The 24,332-nt window shown below is 30.6% G+C and overlaps 2 protein-coding genes and 1 long non-coding RNA gene across 3 annotated transcripts in view; 2 read left to right on the top strand and 1 right to left on the bottom strand.

Annotated features, from left to right (window-relative positions):
* The window catches only part of LOC129909041 (innexin inx1), a 118,702-nt gene that overhangs the window by 75,837 nt on the left and 18,533 nt on the right, over positions 1-24,332 (bottom strand). The gene's annotated exons all lie outside the window — the stretch shown is intronic.
* On the top strand, positions 10,374-13,287 carry LOC129909042 (innexin inx2). The gene has a single exon (XM_055985989.1). It carries the CDS (start codon positions 10,895-10,897, stop codon positions 11,975-11,977), a length of 1,083 nt encoding a protein of 360 aa, XP_055841964.1. The 5' UTR covers positions 10,374-10,894; the 3' UTR covers positions 11,978-13,287.
* On the top strand, positions 13,289-14,815 carry LOC129909049 (uncharacterized). Its single transcript, XR_008771387.1, has 2 exons — positions 13,289-14,609; positions 14,735-14,815. It is a non-coding gene; the product is annotated as an uncharacterized LOC129909049 (long non-coding RNA).

The following is a 24,332-nucleotide window of genomic DNA, read 5'->3' on the forward strand; positions in this document are numbered from 1 at the left end:
CACTTTTACTTCAAAATGCTTTTATGTCAAAATGCCCCTACTATGGCCTCCAAGAACTGCGTATCTCACAAATTCGATTAAAATTTAAAAACATTTTCAAAAATTCAAATCAGTTTTTGCTATCAATTCCTGGAAACATCCCAGTATTTTTGTTCCATTTTTGAATTTTGACCCAAGTTTTCATTTTATTTTTGAATTAAATTAACTTATCGTTTTTTATTATCAGCTTCATACTTTTATCAATCTTTATTATTAATTGTATAGTTTTTTTTTTGTTATGAGTTATTGGTTACAAAACAGTGTTGTTGATAATTTGTATTTTTACAATCAATATTTATGTTGCGAAACATTTAATTTTATAGTTTAAGTAAAACACGTACTTTATGTGCTTTTTTAGATAATTAAAATGCTTAGTTCTAGTAGCGATAAACTCTCTCGTAACTCGCGTGTATACTTATGTATTTGTGAAGTGCATGTGAATAGTAATAATATTGTTTGTGCACGTACAATATATGAATAGTCAATATACAAAAATATTTAATATAATTTATTTATGTAGGTATATGTAGGTAAGTCAATTGTAAAGTTGGTAATAAAAGTATGCCTGACATTTTATTCGAATTTCATTTCATCTTTTATTTATTACCTTATCTTTTATATTTAGTACTATATTCAAACTATTTTTCTTCCTTAAATAATACACTTCAGCACAAAATAAATTAATATAATCACTTATCATACAGTAGTGATATTTTGTTAATCAATGTAATAGTCTATGTTGTTGAATTTTCGGAATCTTTATTTACTATAAAAAGTTTAAAGAAAATCCGTCAAAGAATGTTCAGCATATGAACAACAAATTTTTCAATGCACCTAAGACGCACGCCGACGCTTTGCAAATCGATGCACGATTCGACTAGACCTCTTTTATAGACCGGGCGGCGGCTGCAGAAACGCTCAACTCATCGAGCTAAAGAAAAATTCACTTTTGTAGTAAAAGATGACTCTGAGTAACTTCGAAAACCAGAGGTCTTCCCGTCCGCATCCTGGCAGGATTGGCGTAGCAGGGTGAAATCGGGTGCATTTTTTAGGCACCCTTCAACTCATTGAGCTAAAGAAAAAAATTGCCATGGTGGTCTTAGACTCAATTAGTGTATCAAAAAACCACAGGTCTTCCTTTCGGTAACCTGGCAGGAGTGGCGGTAGGGCGCATCAAAGTGGTCGATTTTTAGGGCCCTCCTAACTCATCGAGCTAAAAGATGAAATTGGTGTCAAATGAAAGGTAGCAATGTCTTCTTTAATAATTCAGAGGTCTTCCTGGCGAAATCTTGGCAGTTTTTGCACGCGAACAGCTTTAAGGTTGGAAACGATGAAAATGAGTTTTTTGTTAAAGTCTTGTTTTTTGGTATGTAGACCGGTGATTTAAGTAATTGTTTTGTTACCAAATCAAAGATAACAACATGAATTTACTAAATCCATAAAAAAAATTAGGAATAGATTAAAAATTTCTAAAAATAGACCATTAGAATGTCAAAAAATACCTATATTTCTAAGCAATTAATCAAAAAGTATGCTCTGCATTTTTATGGTTATCGAACTTAAGTTAAAAAAAGATGCCAAATCGAAGGTTAGAATGTCTACTTTTATATTTCAGAGGTCTTCCAAGTCAAAGCTTGGAAATTTGGTCACTTAGACCATTTTAAGACCCGATACTACTAACCTGATTTGATTTTTTTTTTCTGTGTTGACCGACTGTGGACCCTGGACTTGTCGAGCTAAGGGATGAAATTAGTAAAAAAACGAAAGGATGGAGCTTCTTCTTATATAATTCAGAGGTCTGCCAAACCAAAAATTGGTAGTTTGGCCACGCAGTCTATATTATGGTATACTCGATTTTCTTTCTTTTTTTGTGTTGCCCTTTTGTGCACGCGTCGAACCATCGAGATAGTTAAAAGACGAAATTGGTACCAAACGAAAGGTAAGAATGTCCTCTTTTCTAATTCAGAGGTCTTCCAAGCCAAAACTTGGCAGTTTGGTCATACTTGCAATTATAAGGCTGCAACATTTTTTTTTTCTCTTTTTTTTCTATGTTGACGCGGTTGGGCGCGCCGTCGAACCATTGAGTTAGTTAAAAGACGAAATTGGTGCCAAACGAAAGATAAGAACGTCCTCTTTCGGGATTCAGAGGTCTTCCAAGCCAAAACTTGGCAGTTTGGTCATACTTGCAATTATAAGGTTGCAACATTTTTTTTTCTCTTTTTTTTTCTATGTTGACGCGGTTGGGCGCGCGTCGAATCATTTAGTTAGTTAAAAGACGAAATTGGTGCCAAACGAAAGATAAGAACGTCCTCTTTCGTGATTCAGAGGTCTTCCAAGCCAAAACTTGGCAGTTTGGTCATACTTGCAATTATAAGGTTGCAACATTTTTTTTTCTCTTTTTTTTTCTATGTTGACGCGGTTGGGCGCGCGTCGAATCATTTAGTTAGTTAAAAGACGAAATTGGTGCCAAACGAAAGATAAGAACGTCCTCTTTCGTGATTCAGAGGTCTTCCAAGCCAAAACTTGGCAGTTTGGTCATACTTGCAATTATAAGGTTGCAACATTTTTTTTTTCTCTTTTTTTTTCTATGTTGACGCGGTTGGGAACGCGTCGAACCATCGAGATAGTTTAAAGACCAAAGTGGTTCCAAACAAAGGGTTGGAATGTTTTCTTACATAGAAAAGAGGTCTTCCAAGCCAAATTTTGGCAGTTTCTTTACGCAGAATATTTTAAGTTGGGAACCTATTATTATAGCGATTTGGCTTGATTTTTCTGTGTTGACCGACAGATGGACCCCATTTTATTTTCTCTTTTTACTGCCTGTGTTGAACGCTTTGGTTCGAGGGCATTAACACGAGTTAAACCAGCCATCCTAATAGAAGAAGAAGAAAATAATTGTGAGGATAGTTTATCTGATTCTTCAGAAGAATCTGATAAATTTTTGAAAATCCCTTTACAGTTTTTTAATCTATAATAAAATATTTGTTTCCTTTAGTTCAATGGTTTCAGGGGCCCCACACCACAAGCGTTCAACACAGTCAGTAAAAGAGAAAATAAAATGGGGTCCACCTGTCGGTCAACACAGAAAAATCAAGCCAAATCGCGATAATAATAGGTTGTCAACTTAAAATATTCTGCGTAAAGAAACTGCCAAAATTTGGCTTGGAAGACCTCTTTTCTATGTAAGAAAACATTCCAACCTTTTGTTTGGAACCACTTTGGTCTTTAACCTATCTCGATGGTTCGACGCGTTCCCAACCGCGTCAACATAGAAAAAAAAGAGAAAAAAAAAATGTTGCAACCTTATAATTGCAAGTATGACCAAACTGCCAAGTTTTGGCTTGGAAGACCTCTGAATCACGAAAGAGGACGTTCTTATCTTTCGTTTGGCACCAATTTCGTCTTTTAACTAACTAAATGATTCGACGCGCGCCCAACCGCGTCAACATAGAAAAAAAAAGAAAAAAAAAATGTTGCAACCTTATAATTGCAAGTATGACCAAACTGCCAAGTTTTGGCTTGGAAGACCTCTGAATCACGAAAGAGGACGTTCTTATCTTTCGTTTGGCACCAATTTCGTCTTTTAACTAACTAAATGATTCGACGCGCGCCCAACCGCGTCAACATAGAAAAAAAAAGAGAAAAAAAAATGTTGCAACCTTATAATTGCAAGTATGACCAAACTGCCAAGTTTTGGCTTGGAAGACCTCTGAATCACGAAAGAGGACGTTCTTATCTTTCGTTTGGCACCAATTTCGTCTTTTAACTAACTAAATGATTCGACGCGCGCCCAACCGCGTCAACATAGAAAAAAAAAGAGAAAAAAAAATGTTGCAACCTTATAATTGCAAGTATGACCAAACTGCCAAGTTTTGGCTTGGAAGACCTCTGAATCCCGAAAGAGGACGTTCTTATCTTTCGTTTGGCACCAATTTCGTCTTTTAACTAACTCAATGGTTCGACGCGCGCCCAACCGCGTCAACATAGAAAAAAAAAGAGAAAAAAAAATGTTGCAACCTTATAATTGCAAGTATGACCAAACTGCCAAGTTTTGGCTTGGAAGACCTCTGAATCCCGAAAGAAGACGTTCTTATCTTTCGTTTGGCACCAATTTCGTCTTTTAACTAACTAAATGGTTCGACGCCCGCCCAACCGCGTCAACATAGAAAAAAAAGAGAAAAAAAAATGTTGCAGCCTTATAATTGCAAGTATGACCAAACTGCCAAGTTTTGGCTTGGAAGACCTCTGAATTAGAAAAGAGGACATTCTTACCTTTCGTTTGGTACCAATTTCGTCTTTTAACTATCTCGATGGTTCGACGCGTGCACAAAAGGGCAACACAAAAAAAGAAAGAAAATCGAGTATACCATAATATAGACTGCGTGGCCAAACTACCAATTTTTGGTTTGGCAGACCTCTGAATTATATAAGAAGAAGCTCCATCCTTTCGTTTTTTACTAATTTCATCCCTTAGCTCGACAAGTCCAGGGTCCACAGTCGGTCAACACAGAAAAAAAAAATCAAATCAGGTTAGTAGTATCGGGTCTTAAAATGGTCTAAGTGACCAAATTTCCAAGCTTTGACTTGGAAGACCTCTGAAATATAAAAGTAGACATTCTAACCTTCGATTTGGCATCTTTTTTTAACTTAAGTTCGATAACCATAAAAATGCAGAGCATACTTTTTGATTAATTGCTTAGAAATATAGGTATTTTTTGACATTCTAATGGTCTATTTTTAGAAATTTTTAATCTATTCCTAATTTTTTTTATGGATTTAGTAAATTCATGTTGTTATCTTTGATTTGGTAACAAAACAATTACTTAAATCACCGGTCTACATACCAAAAAACAAGACTTTAACAAAAAACTCATTTTCATCGTTTCCAACCTTAAAGCTGTTCGCGTGCAAAAACTGCCAAGATTTGGCCAGGAAGACTTCTGAATTATTAAAGAAGACATTGCTACCTTTCATTTGACACCAATTTCATCTTTTAGCTCGATGAGTTAGGAGGGCCCTAAAAATCGACCACTTTGATGCGCCCTACCGCCACTCCTGCCAGGTTACCGAAAGGAAGACCTGTGGTTTTTTGATACACTAATTGAGTCTAAGACCACCATGGCAATTTTTTTCTTTAGCTCGATGAGTTGAAGGGTGCCTAAAAAATGCACCCGATTTCACCCTGCTACGCCAATCCTGCCAGGATGCGGACGGGAAGACCTCTGGTTTTCGAAGTTACTCAGAGTCATCTTTTACTACAAAAGTGAATTTTTCTTTAGCTCGATGAGTTGAGCGTTTCTGCAGTCGCCGCCCGCTCTATTATTTACATTAGTTTTGATTAAAAGCCCAAATTTCGATCACGAAATTAATACCTACACTAAAGAATAGACTGTGCATCACTTCTAAAAGTCAAAAAGTCAATACTGAAAAAAGCAACACAGTAACTACATCATAAATGACTATGAAAAATTATTCCCACAATATTATTCTTTCATACTGCTCTTATATCATAATTAGCATCTTAAGTTCAAATTGAGTTTTATGAGTTTAAAGCAGAGTCCACTTAACACACATCCATAATTCATTTTAATAACGACCTACCTAGCTTTATAAAAGATTCTTTCAATATTTCAATTTAAAAACACGTCAAACAAGGCAATTTAAAAGACACAAATCATAAAGGCATCTACCCGCGTTGTCGTCAGATATATTAACTCATTTGAAATCACGTGCCAGAGGTAGGTATACCTATAATTTCAAATTCCTCAACAAGAAATTCACTGTCTGACGTTTAAAAATAAAAAGACAATGAGATATCTACACCCAATGAGTAATTTTTAAAGCTTAAAGTGACTCAACAGTTTCTTTTACTAAAAATTTAAAAAAAAATTAAAAATTGGTTTGATCTGCACAAAAAGGAAATACCAATTAAGTAAATTATACAAGACTGATTTGTCTACTTGGAAAAAATTATGACGATTCTAGGCTGATGTCTTCTCTATTCACCCTTTGAAAGGCTCATAGAGAGATCATTGAAAAAATCTAACTTTTATGGGATTTTTAATTTAAGATACAAGATAATTAGTATATAGTAATGTATATTAAGTATTAACAATAGTCAGAAATTCAGGATACTGAATTGCTTTTCAAAATTTGGCCTATAGGTCCTAAGATGGAAGAAGCTTCCAGATTGTGAGAGATACTTGCACTCTCCAACTCAAATTAACAAAGTAAAAAGGAAGATCTTATTTAAGGTGGCGCACACAAATAAAGAATATCCCTTATGTGTTTGGGGTTCTATACAGGTGGCAGCAAGATAAAAGTAGCTTAATGAAAAGCAAAACAAGATTTTTACTCGCTTTCAAGTATTGGTGTTGTTCCAAAAAAAATTCGACACTGTATTCAAAACTAAACATTACGATTATGTAGAGATCCAAAAATGTTTCTATTTAAGATGACTTAAATATTTGAATTAATTTCTTCTTTGAATTAATTAAAACATCAAAAAATAATATGATCATATTATCGTCAGGTCACGTTGACTGGGTGTGTTCATAGACTGATGCAAAAAATTATTTTTTTTTTGTTAAAAGCTAGGTATATCTGTGCAATAAAAAAAACAAAGAATACAAAAAAATTCAAAAAACTTGCTAGTTTTTAAATTATTCATACATGAAAAAGCATAGAAATTCATACAATTTTTTGTTAATTTTTTTTATTAAAAGTTATTTTTTTTGTATTTTTATTTTACTTACTTAACCGAAATACATTACATTTGAAATAAATTTTTCCAGGAAAACTTTAAAAACGCTTGTAATAATACAATCTAAAAAAAAGTATTAAAAATGAAACTTATATCTAAAAGCAACCAGTGTGATTTTTAGTTTAAGTGAACCCAAATGCGCTAGGTTCGATACCAAATTTTCTGGAAAATGTTAACAAACAATAAAAATAAGCATAACTTTAAAATAAATACGAAATTACTTCCAAAATGTGGAAAACTAAAATATTTCAAAAAATAGAGAGAAAATGAATGTGATTTTTACTGACCCCAAACACTTTAAGTTTGAAATAAATTGTTCTGGAAAATTTTAATAAACGCTCAAAATAATTAAAACTTAAAAATAAGTAGGGGGAAGTGGTCACCCTTCGTACAGTTTTTACTTATTTTTTTTTTAGTTATTTATTTACTCACTCCAGTTTCGAGAAAATGGACTTTATTTGTAACATGTATATTATTACACTTTAGAAAAAAATTTGACACTTCTAAATCAAAGGCTTAAATAGTAATAGCCATTTTACTGGGATTAGATTTTTGTACGAATCCTCCCCACCCGTGGGGTACCTTCGTACAGCACATGGGGTACATTCGTACAGGATATTTAAAACGTTAATTTGACTAACTTTTGATTTGTGAAATGCCAAATATGAATTTTAAAACATTCAATTACTTATTAATTTATCAATTAATTGAACTTGACTCAGAAAAAAACAAAAACAAATAAAAAACTTAATTTTTCGCGATTCGATGATTCTGAAACAAATTATTATTTACATATATAAAAATACCAACCTTAATTCACTATAGAATGCGAAATACTTATTATAGAGGTTTAAATTTCGTTTCAATAAAACTGTAACTCCGTGTTTTGATTGTTATCTGCTGAAGAAAATTTACTGGCGGGCATACGTATGCGTACGAATGTGCCCCATATTTGACTGTACGAATGCTCCCCAAGCTGTACATAATGCAGAAAAATCGATTTTTGAAAAAATGTACTGAGATTTTGCAATATTTATAATTAAAACACAAATTTAACACTTTAAACAACAATTCTTCATTACTGTTTAGCCAAAAACATACTTAACTTAAACACAACATGACATCAAATGTACATAAAAAAATTACTCAGAGCACTAAAAAACACAAAAAGTCTTGTGGCGACCGAATCCGTTGCACTTAGGATTCAAAATTTATCTAGTAGCTCGGCGCCTACTATGTCTATGCACACTAGTAAGCACGTGTTTGAATACCGTTTAGTTTTTGTTTTATGCTCACTGTACGAAGGGTGACCGTGTACGAAGGGTGACCACTTCCCCCTATGAATATTCCCCCAAATATGAAAAATTAAATATTTCAAAAACTAGAGCTGGTAGAAAGAAACCAATATGATTTTTGATCTTAATGAACCCAAATCTATAAAATTTGATATAAATCTTTCTGGAAAATTTCAAAAAGTTGAAAATTGTTGGCCAGTGTAATTTTTGTACAATTGGAAACCAATGTGTGATTTTCAAGATGAATGTGCGCATAACTCGGCTGAAATTCTTAGGGCCAGTTTGTTCACAGTCGATTATCTTTTTATCAAGGATTATTCCATAGAAAAATCCATAATTAAAAGATAATCGACTGTGGCAATAAGAATTTCAGCCGAGTTATGCGCATGGGAGTGATTTAGCTCGATCTGCGTACTAGGGTTTAATTGAACTAATATGATAGAAGATTTAAATTCTTAAAAAAATGTCCTATAGGATAAGATTAATCCCAAGTGACTTGCTTATGCAACCCATCCTTAGTTTTTTTTACATGCTCTTTAGGGCAAGTGTTAGTGTTGGTTTCTTGTGGGTTTCTTCATGGCCGTCTAAAAGCGTTGACGAATTTTATTCAAATTTGGTATAGATGATTTTTATAGGATTATGATTTCTGAATGTTGTTTTTCTTTTTTATTTTTTTTTTTTTTTTTTCTATTACTCGCTTAGAACTTGTACCTCAAAACAAAATTGTCATGTTATGGCAAATATCTCGGTTCTAACGATTAAACTTTATCATAAATGCTTTAATTTCCTTGATTTTTTTACAAGGAAACTTGAGCACTTGTGAAAATTTTTAACATGCAACATTATTTTAACATTGCATATGAATGTGTTGACGTTTTTGAGAAATCTAGAAAAAAATAGGTACGTAATAGCAATAGGTACTAAAAAAATGAATTTAATTTCGATTTTTTCGTGATTCAAGAACTTTTTTTAATAATATCTTGGAATAAAATATTACTCAGGATAATTTTTAGTATAATTTTGCAAAATTAGAACAAAATCGGTCAAGAAGTAATAGAGGTATATGGGAATAGTCCAAAACTCAGACGCAAAGTCTAAGTTTTAAAATGTCACTTTGATAGATTTGTTTAAACAAAATTTTTAAATAATTGCATTTTTTTGTTCATCAAGAAAAAAGAGGATTTTTTTTATAAGGGGAAATTTTTATTTAGGTGTCAAAAAGAGGGGATTTTTATATTGCGAACTAAGGAACCTTGAATGGAAAGCCAAAAAATCGTTGGTAAATTGTTCGCAAAAAATCGAACATCCTGTTATTTTTATTTCGTTTGTTAACTCGTAAAATATCAAAATTTTCATTTCGTTTCAAGCTGTAAATCATCAAAAAATATAAGTCGATTAAAAAAATCCAAGAACCACTTTTTCTCAAAGTCTAATATTTTCATTTCAATAAAGGTATGTACCTATACCTAGTTGATTTCTTTTAAAGACACAGGTAATCGTATTTTCATAGGTAAGTATAAGTATATAAAGGTCTCAATCACCATGCAATTTGAAGATTTATTTTTCTACAGACAGGTAGGTAGTTATTTGGTTATCACATGCTTAACCGTCATAAATACCTGCCTAGATAAAATTTGTTTATTTTATTTATCACTTGTAAAAATTGTATTACATTGACTTAATGTCATAGGTACTTAATTAGTTTATCTCTGTTTAAAATCTGTAACTTCATAAATAAATAACCTAGGTATACTTTAGTCTTTGAAATTGTATTCTTTGTAAGTATTTATATCTGCATATTTTAAATGCAAATTTTACAAAATTAGGTTAAAAAATAAGAAAATTAGGTACAAATACAAAAACCTTTTACAACCTTAACAAAAAACCAAGCATATTGCACCTAGGCATGGAAAATTAAGTCGAGAGTATATTTCATTTAATCAAAATTTATACTCTCTATCTCTCTCTCCCTCTCTGTTCTCCTACAACGTAGGTACCTTCTCCCATTTAGACTACTTACTTCGATTGGTATAAAACTAGTAGGGAGATCACTTAAAACATCGTAAATTTCCCCTTCAATCTATACCAAAAAAACAACAACAACACTAAACGATCAACGATATAATACAGTATTATACAAGTATTAGTGGTTCTATACCAAACAAAGAGAGAGAGCTCTACAACAACAACACTAACAAAAACCTTTGAACATTTTTATACAAAGCTAAAGCAAGATATTCACATCGCTTATGGCTTTGGTTTTGGGATTTTGGCATTTCGTATTCCTTGGTTAAGTCTCTCAATACCATTTCAACCTTTCAGCCGTTGATAGCGAATGTAATATAGTTTGCCAGTTAAGGTTTTGTACTCGGACTGTGCGCTGCGGCCATAAGATAAGCGCTCTCTTATAAACTTGTGTGACCGTGAATAGAACAACAACAACAATAATAAAGTGCATTTGAATTTTTTCAAATAAATAAAAATTTTTGAGTGAAGAAAACAGCACCAAAAAAAACGTGATAAAGAAAATCTTTCATTATATTAAAATGCTGATAAAGTGATTTCCGTTGTGCTAAGCATTGATGCCTAAAATAAAATGATTTAACCACCAAACAAATTGAATTATAAAGAAAGATACTTTGAGTGTATAAAAGATACAATACAAAAGTGTACGAAAAAAAAAGTATCTTTCCGGAATTGATTGAAAAGAATAACAAACTTCTTCATTTTGTTTATTGCACGAAATTTAATACTTTTTTTTTTGTCTAACCCAAAGAAATAACAAACAACCGTCGCGATGTTTGATGTATTTGGCTCCGTAAAGGGGCTTTTAAAAATCGACCAAGTTTGCATCGATAACAATGTCTTTCGCATGCACTACAAAGCAACCGTGATCATTCTAGTCGCTTTCTCACTGCTGGTCACCTCCCGGCAGTACATCGGTGACCCCATCGATTGTATTGTCGATGAAATACCCTTCGGTGTAATGGATACTTACTGCTGGATCTATTCAACATTCACCGTACCAGAGCGTCTTACTGGCATAACTGGTCGCGATGTCGTCCAACCGGGTGTGGGAAGCCATGTCGAAGGCGAAGACGAAGTCAAATACCACAAATACTATCAGTGGGTGTGCTTTGTGCTCTTCTTCCAGGCCATTATGTTCTATGTGCCACGTTATCTATGGAAGTCATGGGAAGGTGGTCGTCTTAAGATGTTGGTCATGGATCTCAACTCACCAATTGTCAATGAAGAATGCAAAAAAGACCGCAAAAAGATTCTTGTCGATTATTTCACCGACAATTTGAACAATCACAATTTCTATGCCTATCGCTTTTTCACATGCGAAGCCCTAAACTTTATCAATGTTATTTTACAAATATTCTTTGTCGATTATTTCCTCGATGGAGAATTCTCAACTTACGGCAGTGATGTACTCAAATTCACCGAAATGGAACCTGACCAACGTATTGACCCAATGGCTAGAGTCTTTCCGAAAGTCACTAAATGTACATTCCACAAATATGGTCCATCTGGATCGGTGCAGAAGTTTGATGGACTTTGTGTGCTACCACTTAATATTGTCAATGAGAAAATCTATGTCTTCTTATGGTTCTGGTTTATCATTTTGAGTATTTTGTCGGGTATTTCATTGGTTTATCGTGCTGCTGTAATAGCTATGCCAAAATTACGATTGTTGCTGTTCCGTGCAAGATCTCGTCTATCGCAACAAGATGAAATCGAAGCGATATCGAAGAAATGTAACATCGGTGATTGGTTCCTGTTGTATCAACTTGGAAAGAATATCGAACCATTGATTTATAGAGAGATTCTATCGGACTTATCGAGTAAATTTGAAGGAAAGGAGCCACCAGTGTAAAATTTAACAACAACAAAAAAAATCAACAAAAATCTAACGCAAGAAAGAAAAAAATGAGGATTTTTTTTTCATAATTTTCTAACTTTTTTCATATTCATTCAAATTTAATTTTTTTTGTTTGTTCATTATAAACTCAAAAAGTAGCATAAAAAAGAAAATTTCAATACATTCTATCAAACAAACATAGAGCGAGAGAGAGAGAGAGGGAAAGATTGCATGAAACACATAGATACTAACACACACATATACACAAATTGAAGTGTTTTATACCAATTGTATGATATTTCTCGAGAGAGAGAGAGTAATAAAGTAGCGCAGGCTCTACATTTCTATTCAGCAATTCAAATACAATTTCCCCTGAATTACGCTCAATTTTGTTTAAAATATTTTGATAGCTATGTGATAGTAAAATGAGCGTCTTTTACTATCACAGTCTCTCTCTCTCTTTCGTTTTTATTAAAGATACTCTCAAAACCAACATGGCCGATTTTTATAGAATAACAATAAACCTCCAGAGCAGCTATAACCTTTTCACATATACACGCACATTTTCCAGACCGACCCTTTCTGAGGGTTTATTATTTTTTTTTGTCGGCACAAAAGATGTGCATCTTGTTCCATCGCATGAAATACCTTTAATTCTTTCAATGTGTGTTAAATTTTGTATCTTCATATAAACACACATAAAAATGTATCTTTCTTTTTTGTTGAAAAATAAAGGATAAAATGAATGAGGGTATGAGGGAAAAAAACCAGTTTTACTGGATTTTTTGAAAAACATCTCGAAATAAATCGACAAGATAAAGCATCAATACATCTCCTTCCACTCAGCAGCTACCTGTCTTCAGATTTTTTTTCTTATTTTTTTTGTATTATTTTCATCTTCTTTGTGGCATTTCGAAACAGGTAGCTAAATAGACAAAAAAACAAAAAAATACTTGGTGGTCATATATTTAATTGCACGACTGTAGTTTAGAGATTTTCTTCGAATTTATTAAATGAATTGTATTTATTCTAAATGGAATTTATTTAAGTAATTATGTATATCATTCCAAAATAATTAGAAATATATAAAAATATATATATTTTTTTTTCTTAAAACATTTTGCCTCCTAACTTGCCTGCCTAAAGGTTTCATAATGAAATTTAAGTAAGAAGGTAAAAATGCTTCATGATATTCATAAATAGTGCAATTATCTATCAAAACAAACAAAAACATATCATCGATCAAAACAAAAACAAAAAAAAGCAATGAAAAGACAAAAACAAAGCAAAATTATACAAAAAAGACATTTTTATCCTAACAAAAATTTATATACAAAAAAATTCTAAATACCTACAAAAAATAAAAACAATTAAATGTTTCTAGTTTTTTTTGAATATTTTTATAATAAAAATAAATTCATTAAAATAAATTTTATTTATATTTTTTTTTTTTTTGAATATATAGATAAAATTTATTCGATTATATCAACAAAAAAACTTTTGCCTGCCATATCATACATTAAAATGTTCTACATGATTTATATAGGTAGTTAAAAAATAATTTTTAATTTTTTTGAAAGTTGCAACATGGTTTTTGATTTGTTCCAAAATGTCAAAATCTAAACACGAATATTCCATTAGTGATATCTTATCACACAAAAAAAATTGTGGTACAATAATTGTTAGACAACAACTAAGTTTTTTTTTCTTATTTCAACAAACTAGCAGATAACAGGCTTGAGCTTATTGTTATCATATTCCACTATAACTGAGCCAAATACTCTATTCAGATGTTAGCCAATGTCCAATAAAAACTAATCATTGTGATTAAAGTATTGATACGATTTTATTTTCGTAAAAAAAAAAGATAATTGTTCAATTTTAAATATTGAGAATTTTTTCTTATCAATTTTAAATTGAAAATCAAGTTTAAATTGTAACAAAAAAAAATAAAAGAAATCGATCTATCAGTAATAAACTTATTGTTTATTTAGTGATATGACTTTTGGCATTCAAAAATTTCTTATCAAATTTAATTTTAAAATAAAATTCTTCTTGATGTATAAAGATTTTGAAAAATTTTGTTGGGCACCACTTTTTGAATGTTTTTTTTTTTAATTAAAGCATTTTTCTTAGAAAAGAATTTCATCTGTCATTTATTTTTTTTGATATTAAACTTTTTTAATCATGATATTTGAAAAGTTTGTTGGGCGCCACTTTGCAAAACACGACCTTGTTGTAAACAAATTTGCAATTTTATGAAAATTGATGTCATTTGCCAAAAAAGAAACATTTCTTAGTTCAAATCAACTTCCTTTCTAGTTTGTGTCTGAAAAAAAAACTTTGTTGGGCGCCACTTTTTATCATCATTAGTCTATTATCAAGGAACAAATAAAAAAAATTATGGTCAAGATAAATTCGTAATAAAATCCTCTCTAGAAATATAAAAAATATTTCATTTTATGTAGATTTGAATTTTGTTTTCTAAAAAAAATCCTACTAACGCATGTTTTCAACATACTCATTTTCATTTTAACATCGCAAATATATGTATGTAAATTGAGCTCCAAGTGTACAGCACTTTTAACAAAAAAAAATACTCCTGCAAAATGATCCTGCCCACACTGATAAACGCACTTGAATAAAAGTGAGTCTGCTTTTCAACAACTTTTTATTGCAATTTATTGCCTGCAATTTTTTTTTACTTCTTTGTAATACATTTTCAAAATTTACATACTTATAATTTTTTTCTTCTTTCATTTGAATTTACAGGAAAGCGTTTCCAAACCTGAGATTTTAGAGAAATAAATTTATTGACAGTCAAATAGAAGTGTTGCATCTTTCAAAATATATCGAGACAAAATCAAATCAATCAAACTAAAAATCATGTCATGAAAAAAAAAATTAACATACTTAAAAAAATAAATACAATATAATAGTATTAATTAAATAGACAAAAAAAAATTATATAAAACGAACATTGCAATGGAGAACATTTGTTTTTCCATTAATTAAAAAATTATTAATGAATAAAACGATAAAATAAAATAAAAAAAAAAGATTCGAACGAAAAAAGAAATAAGAAGTTGAAAATCTTCCTTTTTCTTGTAATTACAAAAAAAAAAGACGAAAAAAATAAAATAAATTATTGAATAAGAGTTGTGATCATTTAATTATTATAAATCTACTACAAAAAAAAAAATAAAAAAAAAAACAATAATATTTTTGTAGAATTTAGTGATAGATTTTATTTTTTTAATAATATACAAACAAAAATTGTATTTCTTCTTGAACGTCATATTGAAAGAAAAAATTCTCATTCACATATATTTTTATTTTATTTCGGATATATTTTGTGCAGTGACAAAAAAAAACAAAATTGAAAAAAAGAAGAATATGTATTTTTTTAATTATTGAAGAAATAAAAAAAAATACATATTATATGTCTGTTTTTAATAGGAACGTTATAATATTTAATGCTAGTATTTAATATAAGCAAAAATACTACAAAAAAATAAAAATATGTAATAATGAATATAAAATGTAGTTAAGAATCATTATATTTTTTTTATATAAAAGACTAAGAAGCAATTTTAGATTTAAATAAAAATATCGCGAGATATATATAAATGTATTTTTGTATGCATCTGTATTTTAAATTTTACTATAAAAAAAAAAACATAATTTAATACGAATGCTATAGCAATATGTTACACATTTGTACTCTTTTTTTTAAGAAATTTTATTTAAATAAAGACGAGCTGAATTGTATGCCTACAAATCCGTGTTTAGTTGTCTTTTTTCAGTATTTAAAAATATCATGAAAGGAATCTTAAACGTAGGCAAGATATTAAAAGGTAAGCTAGAAGGGATTGTCCTATATGGACGCCTCGCCACTGCTATTCGCACTTGAGCAGTTCCAATCCAACCTGGACTAAAATATCGGCCGATAGAAAGTCGGTAGAGTGTGGGGGCTCTTAACTTTAAAAGTGATGGTCAAGATAAATACTCCTGAATTGTATGCCAATATTGCCCTAAAAGTTCCCTAAGATTAACTCACTGCGTTACTAAGTTTAGTGGAAAAGAAGACAAGTAAAACATAACATCATAATATCAGCGAATTAGCTTCATGTATAATAATAAACTCTAACTCCAAACATGTTTGTCGAAAACGGCATCTTTTTTAAGCAGTGGATCCAATTCAATGCCGTTTTGACAATCATGCTCATTTTAAGGGCGAAATAATGTTTTTCTAAAATGAGAATTTTGGCATGTAAGTATCAGGGAGGTCAAAAAGTCTAATGGATTTTTAACATTGGTCAAACAATTTATTAATACCGAGCAATTTTTTTTTTTGTTGTCAAGATCTTTAAAAAAGAAAAACTTTCTGACTTCACCTATTTATCGTGGGTAGATTTAATAAAAGTTCATACTTTTCCTTTAGAATCATGTTGTTCTTCACCGTTTCGTTTCACGAAACTCTACAAAGGTTACTTCAATACATCTTCCTGCTCAAGACAGATATACAAAAAAAATTGCACTTGTATTAGATAAATGCAGATAACACTGGTCTGAAAGGATATCCTCCTTTTAATGAAACTATACTTTTCTAAAGGATTTTTGTGTGCTAATTCCGAATCCGAAGTCAAAATTGGCCTAGCACGTCACGTTTTAAGGATATTCTCGTCAGAAAATCTCGAAAACCTATTTTTTTTCCTGTTTTCGAAGCAATATTTTGGCGTAATGTAAACTTTTAACTAAACTAGTCACGGTCTTTAAAGGAACTTATTTTTTTCTTTCAAATTCAGTTTCAATCTTCTCAATATCTCTTTTCTTATTCGAGATATCTAGATTTAAGTAATTTAAGTAGGTTTCGCATATCTTACCAAAAAGAAACTGATCATTAAAAATTCATATTTCTTTCTCCCAAGAACAAAAATATACTTTTCTAATAGATTTTAGTATGCTGATTTTGAATCCGAATTCAAAAAATTTCTATCAGCTCCTGTTTTTGAGATATAGTTTTTTTTTTGAGATTTTTTAACCAAAAACTTGATTTTGTGATTCTCTAACGCGTATATCACAAAATTCTGACATGCTAGATTCTTTTTAACTTCAGATTCGAACTCAGCACATCAAAAACCATACGAAAAGTATACTTTTGTTTCTAGGAGAGACAAATTTTAAGACTTAGAAGGCAGTGCATCGAATGGTTTATCACAGATAAGATATTTCTAAATAGAATAATATTATATAAATTACAAAACACATATAAATTGTTTTAATGTATTTTATGGGTTGGGGTCGAAATTCTGTATGTTGCAAAATTCGGGTTGGGGTCGAAATTCTGTATGTTGCAAAATTCTGTATTCAAAATACTGTATGCCAAAATACTGTATGTCAAAATTCTGTATGTGCAAAATGCTGTACGAACAAAATTCTGAAAGTCAAAATTCTGTATAGCAAAATTCTGGTTGGTCAAAATACTGTATTTCAAAATTCTGTACATCAAAATTCTGTAAATCAAAATTCTGTAAAAATGCTGTAAAAAAATATCGCTTTGATAATGTAAAAAAATGCGCGCGCACTTTTTTACATTATCAAAACGATATTTTTTTACAGCATTTTTACAGAATTTTGATATACAGTATTTTGCCGTACAGAATTTTACAAAACAGAATTTTGCATGTCAGTATTTTGTTGATACAGTATTTTGACGTACAGAATTTTGTATTTACAGTATAATGACGTACAGAATTATGGTATTACAGTATTTTGACCCCACAGAATTTTGTCGTACAGAATTTTGACAAGCAGAATTATGACCCGATCCTGCAAAATTCTGTATTCAAAATACTGTATGCCAAAATACTGTATGTCAAAATTCTGTATGTGCAAAATGCTGTCCGAACAAAATTCTGAAAGTCAAAATTCTGTATAGCAAAATTCTGGTTGGTCAAAATACTGTATTTCAAAATTCTGTACATCAAAATTCTGTATATCAAAATTCTGTAAAAATGCTGTAAAAAATATCGTTTTGATAATGTATGAATTTTGATTTACAGATGTATTTAAAAGAGGGTTTACTATGAATTTCTAAGAGATCAACTTAATAAAGAGGCAAGCTTCTAATGCTGATTAATCTAGGTACTTTATTAGGAGCTACGGAAAAAAGAGAGAGAATACAAAACTACACTTATTAAAAAAAAAAAAACAATATGAATTAAACCACATTGCATACCTAAAACGGATTGAAAAAAAAAATTAAATTTATATTGATTTTGACATTTTTTTTGTAAAATGTATTTTGTATGTTTTAGAAAAGTTTGATTTGTGTTCCTAGAATTGATTAACTTTTTTACTTTAATAATTATGTTTGTATAAAATTACAACTTTGCTGTCAATAATTATATTTAAAGCTAGTATTTAGTGTTTTTTTATCAAAGCAAATTTCTTTAAAAATACTGTATTGAAAATACAGTATTTTGCCGTACAGAATTTTACAAAACCGAATTTTGCAAGTCAGTATTTTGTTCATACAGTATTTTTACGTACAGAATTTTGTATTTACAGTATAATGACGTACAGAATTATGGTCTTACAGTATTTTGACCCCACAGAATTTTGTCGTACAGAATTTTGACAAGCAGAATTATGACCCGCTCCCGTATTTTATTATAGTTTTCTTTACATATTTGAATTTTTATAGTTATATAACGGGCGTTGAGATTTTACAATTTTCCTTAATTAAGGTGTTTTTGTTCATGTGGGATTTACTAAAAACTGCAGGATTTCAATATTTTTTCTGTTTTCATCAATTAGTATCTTAAAATGTGCGTAAACTTTAATTAAAAAATACAAATTTGATGTCATATAATAGATCATTTCATGAGAAATAAGTCCTCCAAATTTGGTCAACCGAATCTTAAAGGGTTATTTTCTACAAACTACTCATATTTTTCAAAAATCATAAAAAAAAAAATGGTACGTGCTAGATTTTTTCTGAAACCAGATTTAAATTCAGGAAAGTCAAATCTTTTATATTATCAAAAAATTATTTGAAGGAGAAAAAAAAGATAAATTTTGCAGACCGGTGTAATTTTAAAATCAAAGAAGAACATCGTTCGTTTAAAGAGGTTTGTAGTTATAAAAGATTCTTAAATCAAAGTTTCTTTCTAAATGAAAAAAAGCATCATTAAAAAAAAAATTCCAGCCAATGGATATCGACCTTAAAAGTGCAGGGTCACAAGGCGAATGCTTTAGTAACCGGCTATCTCACTGTTGGAAGGTAATATAATGCAAAAAAGCTAAACAAAAATTTAAAATTTTCCTACGTTGATTTTATTTTAAATATGTTTTACGTTGGTTATTTTCCCTCAGTGTATGCGCAAAAAAAAAAAAAAAGGAAAAAAGGAATGCTGCAAAAAATTGCTTTGGGCTCCAGTTTTATATGATTGTTCGAGCGAAAAAGATACCAGGTGGCAAAGTTGAAATTCAGAAAGAACACATCGCACATCCAAGTCAATACAGTCACCAATATTCAAAACTCTCAACTTTACACGTAAAACGACTAAATTACTATGCTTGGTATCAAATTTTTAAAGAAAAATTGAGAACGTTTGATCTTGTAGGATCTTGAATACTATTCAAAAAGCGCAAAGGAAGTTTCAGGAAGACTGACGTTATTCAGAACTTCTTGAATATCAAGTCTCTCTTCAAGATAATCAAGAGTTTTGTTATCCTAACGGTCTGTGTTGTGTATTCTGTTTCAAAAAATTACTGAAAAATTTATCTTTGTCGAAATATTCCAAAAAATTTAAGAAAATTGGATTGATATAGGATTACAAAAAAGCTGATCAAGTTCAGAGTATTTTTTCGCCATGAATTCATTATTATCGTTTTGCTTTCTATAAGTTCACCAGCCAGCAGACTACACTAGATAGACTAGTCTTATAAGATTCACTTTATTTAAAGACGGAATTCGAAAGCATAATCAAGAAGTTTTTTTTTTAAGCCTTAAAGCTAAACTTTTATCTCTTCTTATCATGGTTATGTAAATGAAATCACTTAATCACAAAATGTTATCGTAATTTTCTATATAAAAAAAAATATTTATTCTATATTCCTTAAGGTGTTTTTTTCTGAAGAAAAGTATGCAAATCACGTATAAATAAAATAAATAAACACGCATTCTACTTCTTACTCTCTGGCAGTTACTTTTTTTTCGAAAACCAATTTAGTTTGAAATTGTAGAGTGGTTGTGGTAACCAAATTTATCGTTCTATACTCACTACTCACATCGTCTACCCACAAGTTATACGTTTACATATACCTACCTGTATCTATGTATATCAACAATATTATCTTCTGTGACAACAAAAGAACAAGAAAAAAGTAACACTTCTCCTCCAATAACCCACCCTACCCCCTCAAAGCCCGCCTTGCCTTGTATTTTCCTTAAAATCTCTTCGGTCGTCTCTCAATTTCTAGCAAACATTTTTCATTTCTTCATAGTTGACTGAACCAGTCCCACGATCACCGGCTATCTTCGTCTTTGTCGTCTCCACTTCGTCTCTTCATGGTTACCGAAGCAAGATCATCTGGTTCTTAAATGTGGTATCGCTGGGGCCCGAACTCCCCAGCCACGACTTGACTCCAAAGAAGGGTCTTAAGTTCTTAACAAGAAAACGTTTTCAAAGCGTTTGATTTTTCTTGAACTACCACACATACCTACATGTCACTGCGATGCGCTTTGTCGTCGCCCAAAGGTAGAGTGAGTGCAATGCTATGATAACTTCTGTGGAATACTTAATGCAGTGTGTGTGTGGGAACACTGGGAATTGAGAATGATCGAAACAACCGACACGACTGACGACGATGATGACGGGACGAGCCAATGCAGGCGGATGACGATGGTTAAATGTCGTGGCCTAAAAAGAAAATATTGTATATGCATGAGATAGCAGATAGGTACCCGTGCCGTACCATCATGAAGAACTATCCATAGTTTTGTTTATTTATTTTGTTTTTTTTTTCTAAGGGCCAATTTTTCAATAGTCAGATAAACTTCAGATAGAGCTTATTCCTAGGAGTAAAAGTTTTTTTTATACTGACATTTATTCTTCTGATAGTCTAACTGACGATTGAAAAATCAGGGCTAAATCAAACAAAATAGAAAAATTCTCGTACAAAAAAAAATAATACCTAAACATTTTTCTAGTTGGGTGAAATCTGAAAAAAAAACAATGCACTTTCGGTGCTTTCATACTTGTTTTGAATTGTATAATGACACTGGTCTGCAAAATTTATCTTTTTTTTTCTCTTTCAAATAATTTTTTGAAATTATGAAAGATTTGACTTTCCTGAATCAAAATCTGGTTTCTGAGTTTCTGGTTTCTAGCACGTACCTTTTAGAATTTACTGATCAGTTTCTGTATGGTAAGATAATATCTGGCATATTATGCCAAACCTACTTAACTTATTTAAATTTAAATATCTCGGATAAGAAATGAGATATTGAGAAGATTGAAACTGAATTTGAAAGTTAAAAAAAATCTTTTATAAACCGTTTTTATAAACAAGTTTAGTTGAAAAAGATTACATTACGGATTACGCCAAAACATTGCTTCGAAAACAGCAAAAAAAAAGGGTTTTGGAGATTTTCAGCATATACCTTTTCCTTGCAAACCAGTGTGATTATTGTTTTTTTTATACATATTTTCTTTTATTAATTGATCAGCATCTCAAAAGTCTTAAATGTTTTATTTAACTTTTGCAAAACTGTAGGTACCTACTGATATTTTTCACATTTTATATTTTTGATTTTGAACGATCACCAAATTGAATTTTCGAGACAGTCTCAAACCTCTTATTGTCGGCACCCAAAAGAGTGTAAAAAATGATCTGAATTTTCTATATCTTCTATATAAAGATTCTATAAAGATATAGGATAGGTGGATGTACTCATAAAAATGACACTTTTGTTTATTTATTTATTTTATTGCTTTTTCGCCATTATCAGTGTTAACTCATTCATTTTAAGCATACGCTGCCTTTTTGTGCTTATAATTGTACATCTACCTCTTTAAAAAAAAAACTTTTGATCTTTAAGAGCCATTAAAAAAAGTACACCCATAGTAAATTTCTTTTTAATAAATTTGCACCCACAGCACACTTCATTTTTACAAACTTTACAAAAAAAAGGCTTTAACAATCTCTAGGCAACCAACTATAGGACACATTTCGAGAAATGCAGTCTTATGCTTATACTTGTTTTTATTTAAAATGTACATTCTCATAGATAAGAACAATTCTGAGCAGTGTTATAACCTACCTTTTTCTACCATTTACTTTTCCATCTATTTGATTCGTGTTGGAGTTAAAAAAAAAGGTATTTTTGAAAATCTTGCATCATAGTTTTAACCATGCATTGTGTCAAAAAAGACAATTCAAAAACCAAAATCGCATATACATTTTGAAGTTAATCAACATTCATATTCGGTAGACTATAGGCTTCACTACATTGGCAACTCTTTGCAAAAGTAAATTTTTTTTTTCTCGGTAATGCAGGGGTGGAATCGGCTAAAATGATATTTGACTATCATATTTTTTACTAATTTCATAGTCAACTTGATAGTCAACTATTTTCCATCTGTGTAAGGTGATCGTTTTGAGGAAATTTTAAAATAACCGATGAACAGTTTCAGTTTTTCACTTCCATAGCTACAATAATTGAGAAGACAATTATTAAAAACGTAGGTTAATATTTTTTAAAACGCTAAAAATAATAATTTATAACTTTAATATCTACCTAGACTCGAAAAAGATCGCTTACAAAGAATCCCACAAAATATTGTATAAACTTTCAATTCAGATGGCAGATCCAAAATGTGTAATATACTCAAAAAAGTATCTTATGTTATTCGAAAATTTTGTACGAGTCTATTAAAAACACGAAATATTATTTTAAAATTATTTTTTTTTTTTGTGTACAAAGGTATGATTGCACATTACTTTGAGTCGGGAAGGTAAAATATAAATAATTTAATTTGTTCCTCAAGTCTGACTCTTCTATTTTCTATTTCATATTCATTTACTTTATTTTAATTTTGTAGGCTTAAAATAATTGCACAGGCACAAAAATATTCATTTTTCCCAAAGAAAGTAAAAGCACCACGAAAACCAAGAAAAAATATGCTCCAAATGTTAAATTGTATCAAATTGACACCTAAATAGGTGTCAGCTAAAAAAGTTAACAAATATGATAGTTACTTTTGACTTTCATCTTATACAGACGAATTTTCTTGAATTTGACAGTCAACTATCAAAATCAGCTTACACGATTTCACCCCAGGTTTATTTGTGAAAGAGGGTATTCCTACAAATTGCTTTTTAAATAAAAATCTAAGCTTTTTGAATCATTGTTGTGCTCTATATAAAATTGATTTACATACCCAGAAACTACTACTTGCATCCCACCAAGCAATTATTGCAATTAGAAATGCCTTGCATTATTTACAAACAAAAAATTAAATATTTACTTGAGTTTTATTTTCCACCTTATTTGCATTCAATATTTGCAAAGTGTTTTGTTGTCATTATCTGCTTTTGCAAACAATTTCAATTTTGTAAGTATAAGATATGCTACTTTAAGCCCAAAAGTATAGGTTGCAATGAAATGATGAATTTGTATGCACATTTTGCACTGTTTCCATTTAAAATTATTAATTAAATTTATGAAACAAGAGTTTATTGGGTAAAAACTCACATTTCCAATTACTTTACAGATTTCAAAAATATTCATAACCAAACCAATACTAATTAAGAACATAACAAAATATAATAATTATCAGACACATTTTACTATAGACGCATAACATACAATACCAAAGATATTTATTAGTGATCGGGAGAGACCACAGGATTAATTAAAACCACGCGCTTATTTAATTTGAAATGATACGAAATATTCCCATCACACAGCATCACAATGGTCTTTGCTATGACTTTCCTCATTTATACCCCCTTTAAGCTTTTGATAGAATAAATGTTTGTTGGTCATAACCGCACAATGCGAACATGCATTGGACTAGGCTGGGAATTAGACTGTATCTCTAGACTACCCTAAACTGCCTCACTGTCTTGGCCCTAATTGAAGAAGCGACAAATTAAAATCCAGACCATAGCTATAATTAACACGTCCAATATCTAACCATAGCGCTTCCGTTTGACGTTCATATGTACATCTATCAACTAAATCACTGTATTACACATTTCAACAAGTTATCATTTATGCATAATTATCTTTTGATTGACGATGCACGCATTTGCGATTTAGATAAATACCTAGTATGATAATGAGTTTGTTAGA

Source organism: Episyrphus balteatus, chromosome 2 (genome assembly GCF_945859705.1).
Source record: "Episyrphus balteatus chromosome 2, idEpiBalt1.1, whole genome shotgun sequence".
In the NCBI taxonomy this organism is placed as follows: domain Eukaryota; kingdom Metazoa; phylum Arthropoda; class Insecta; order Diptera; family Syrphidae; genus Episyrphus; species Episyrphus balteatus.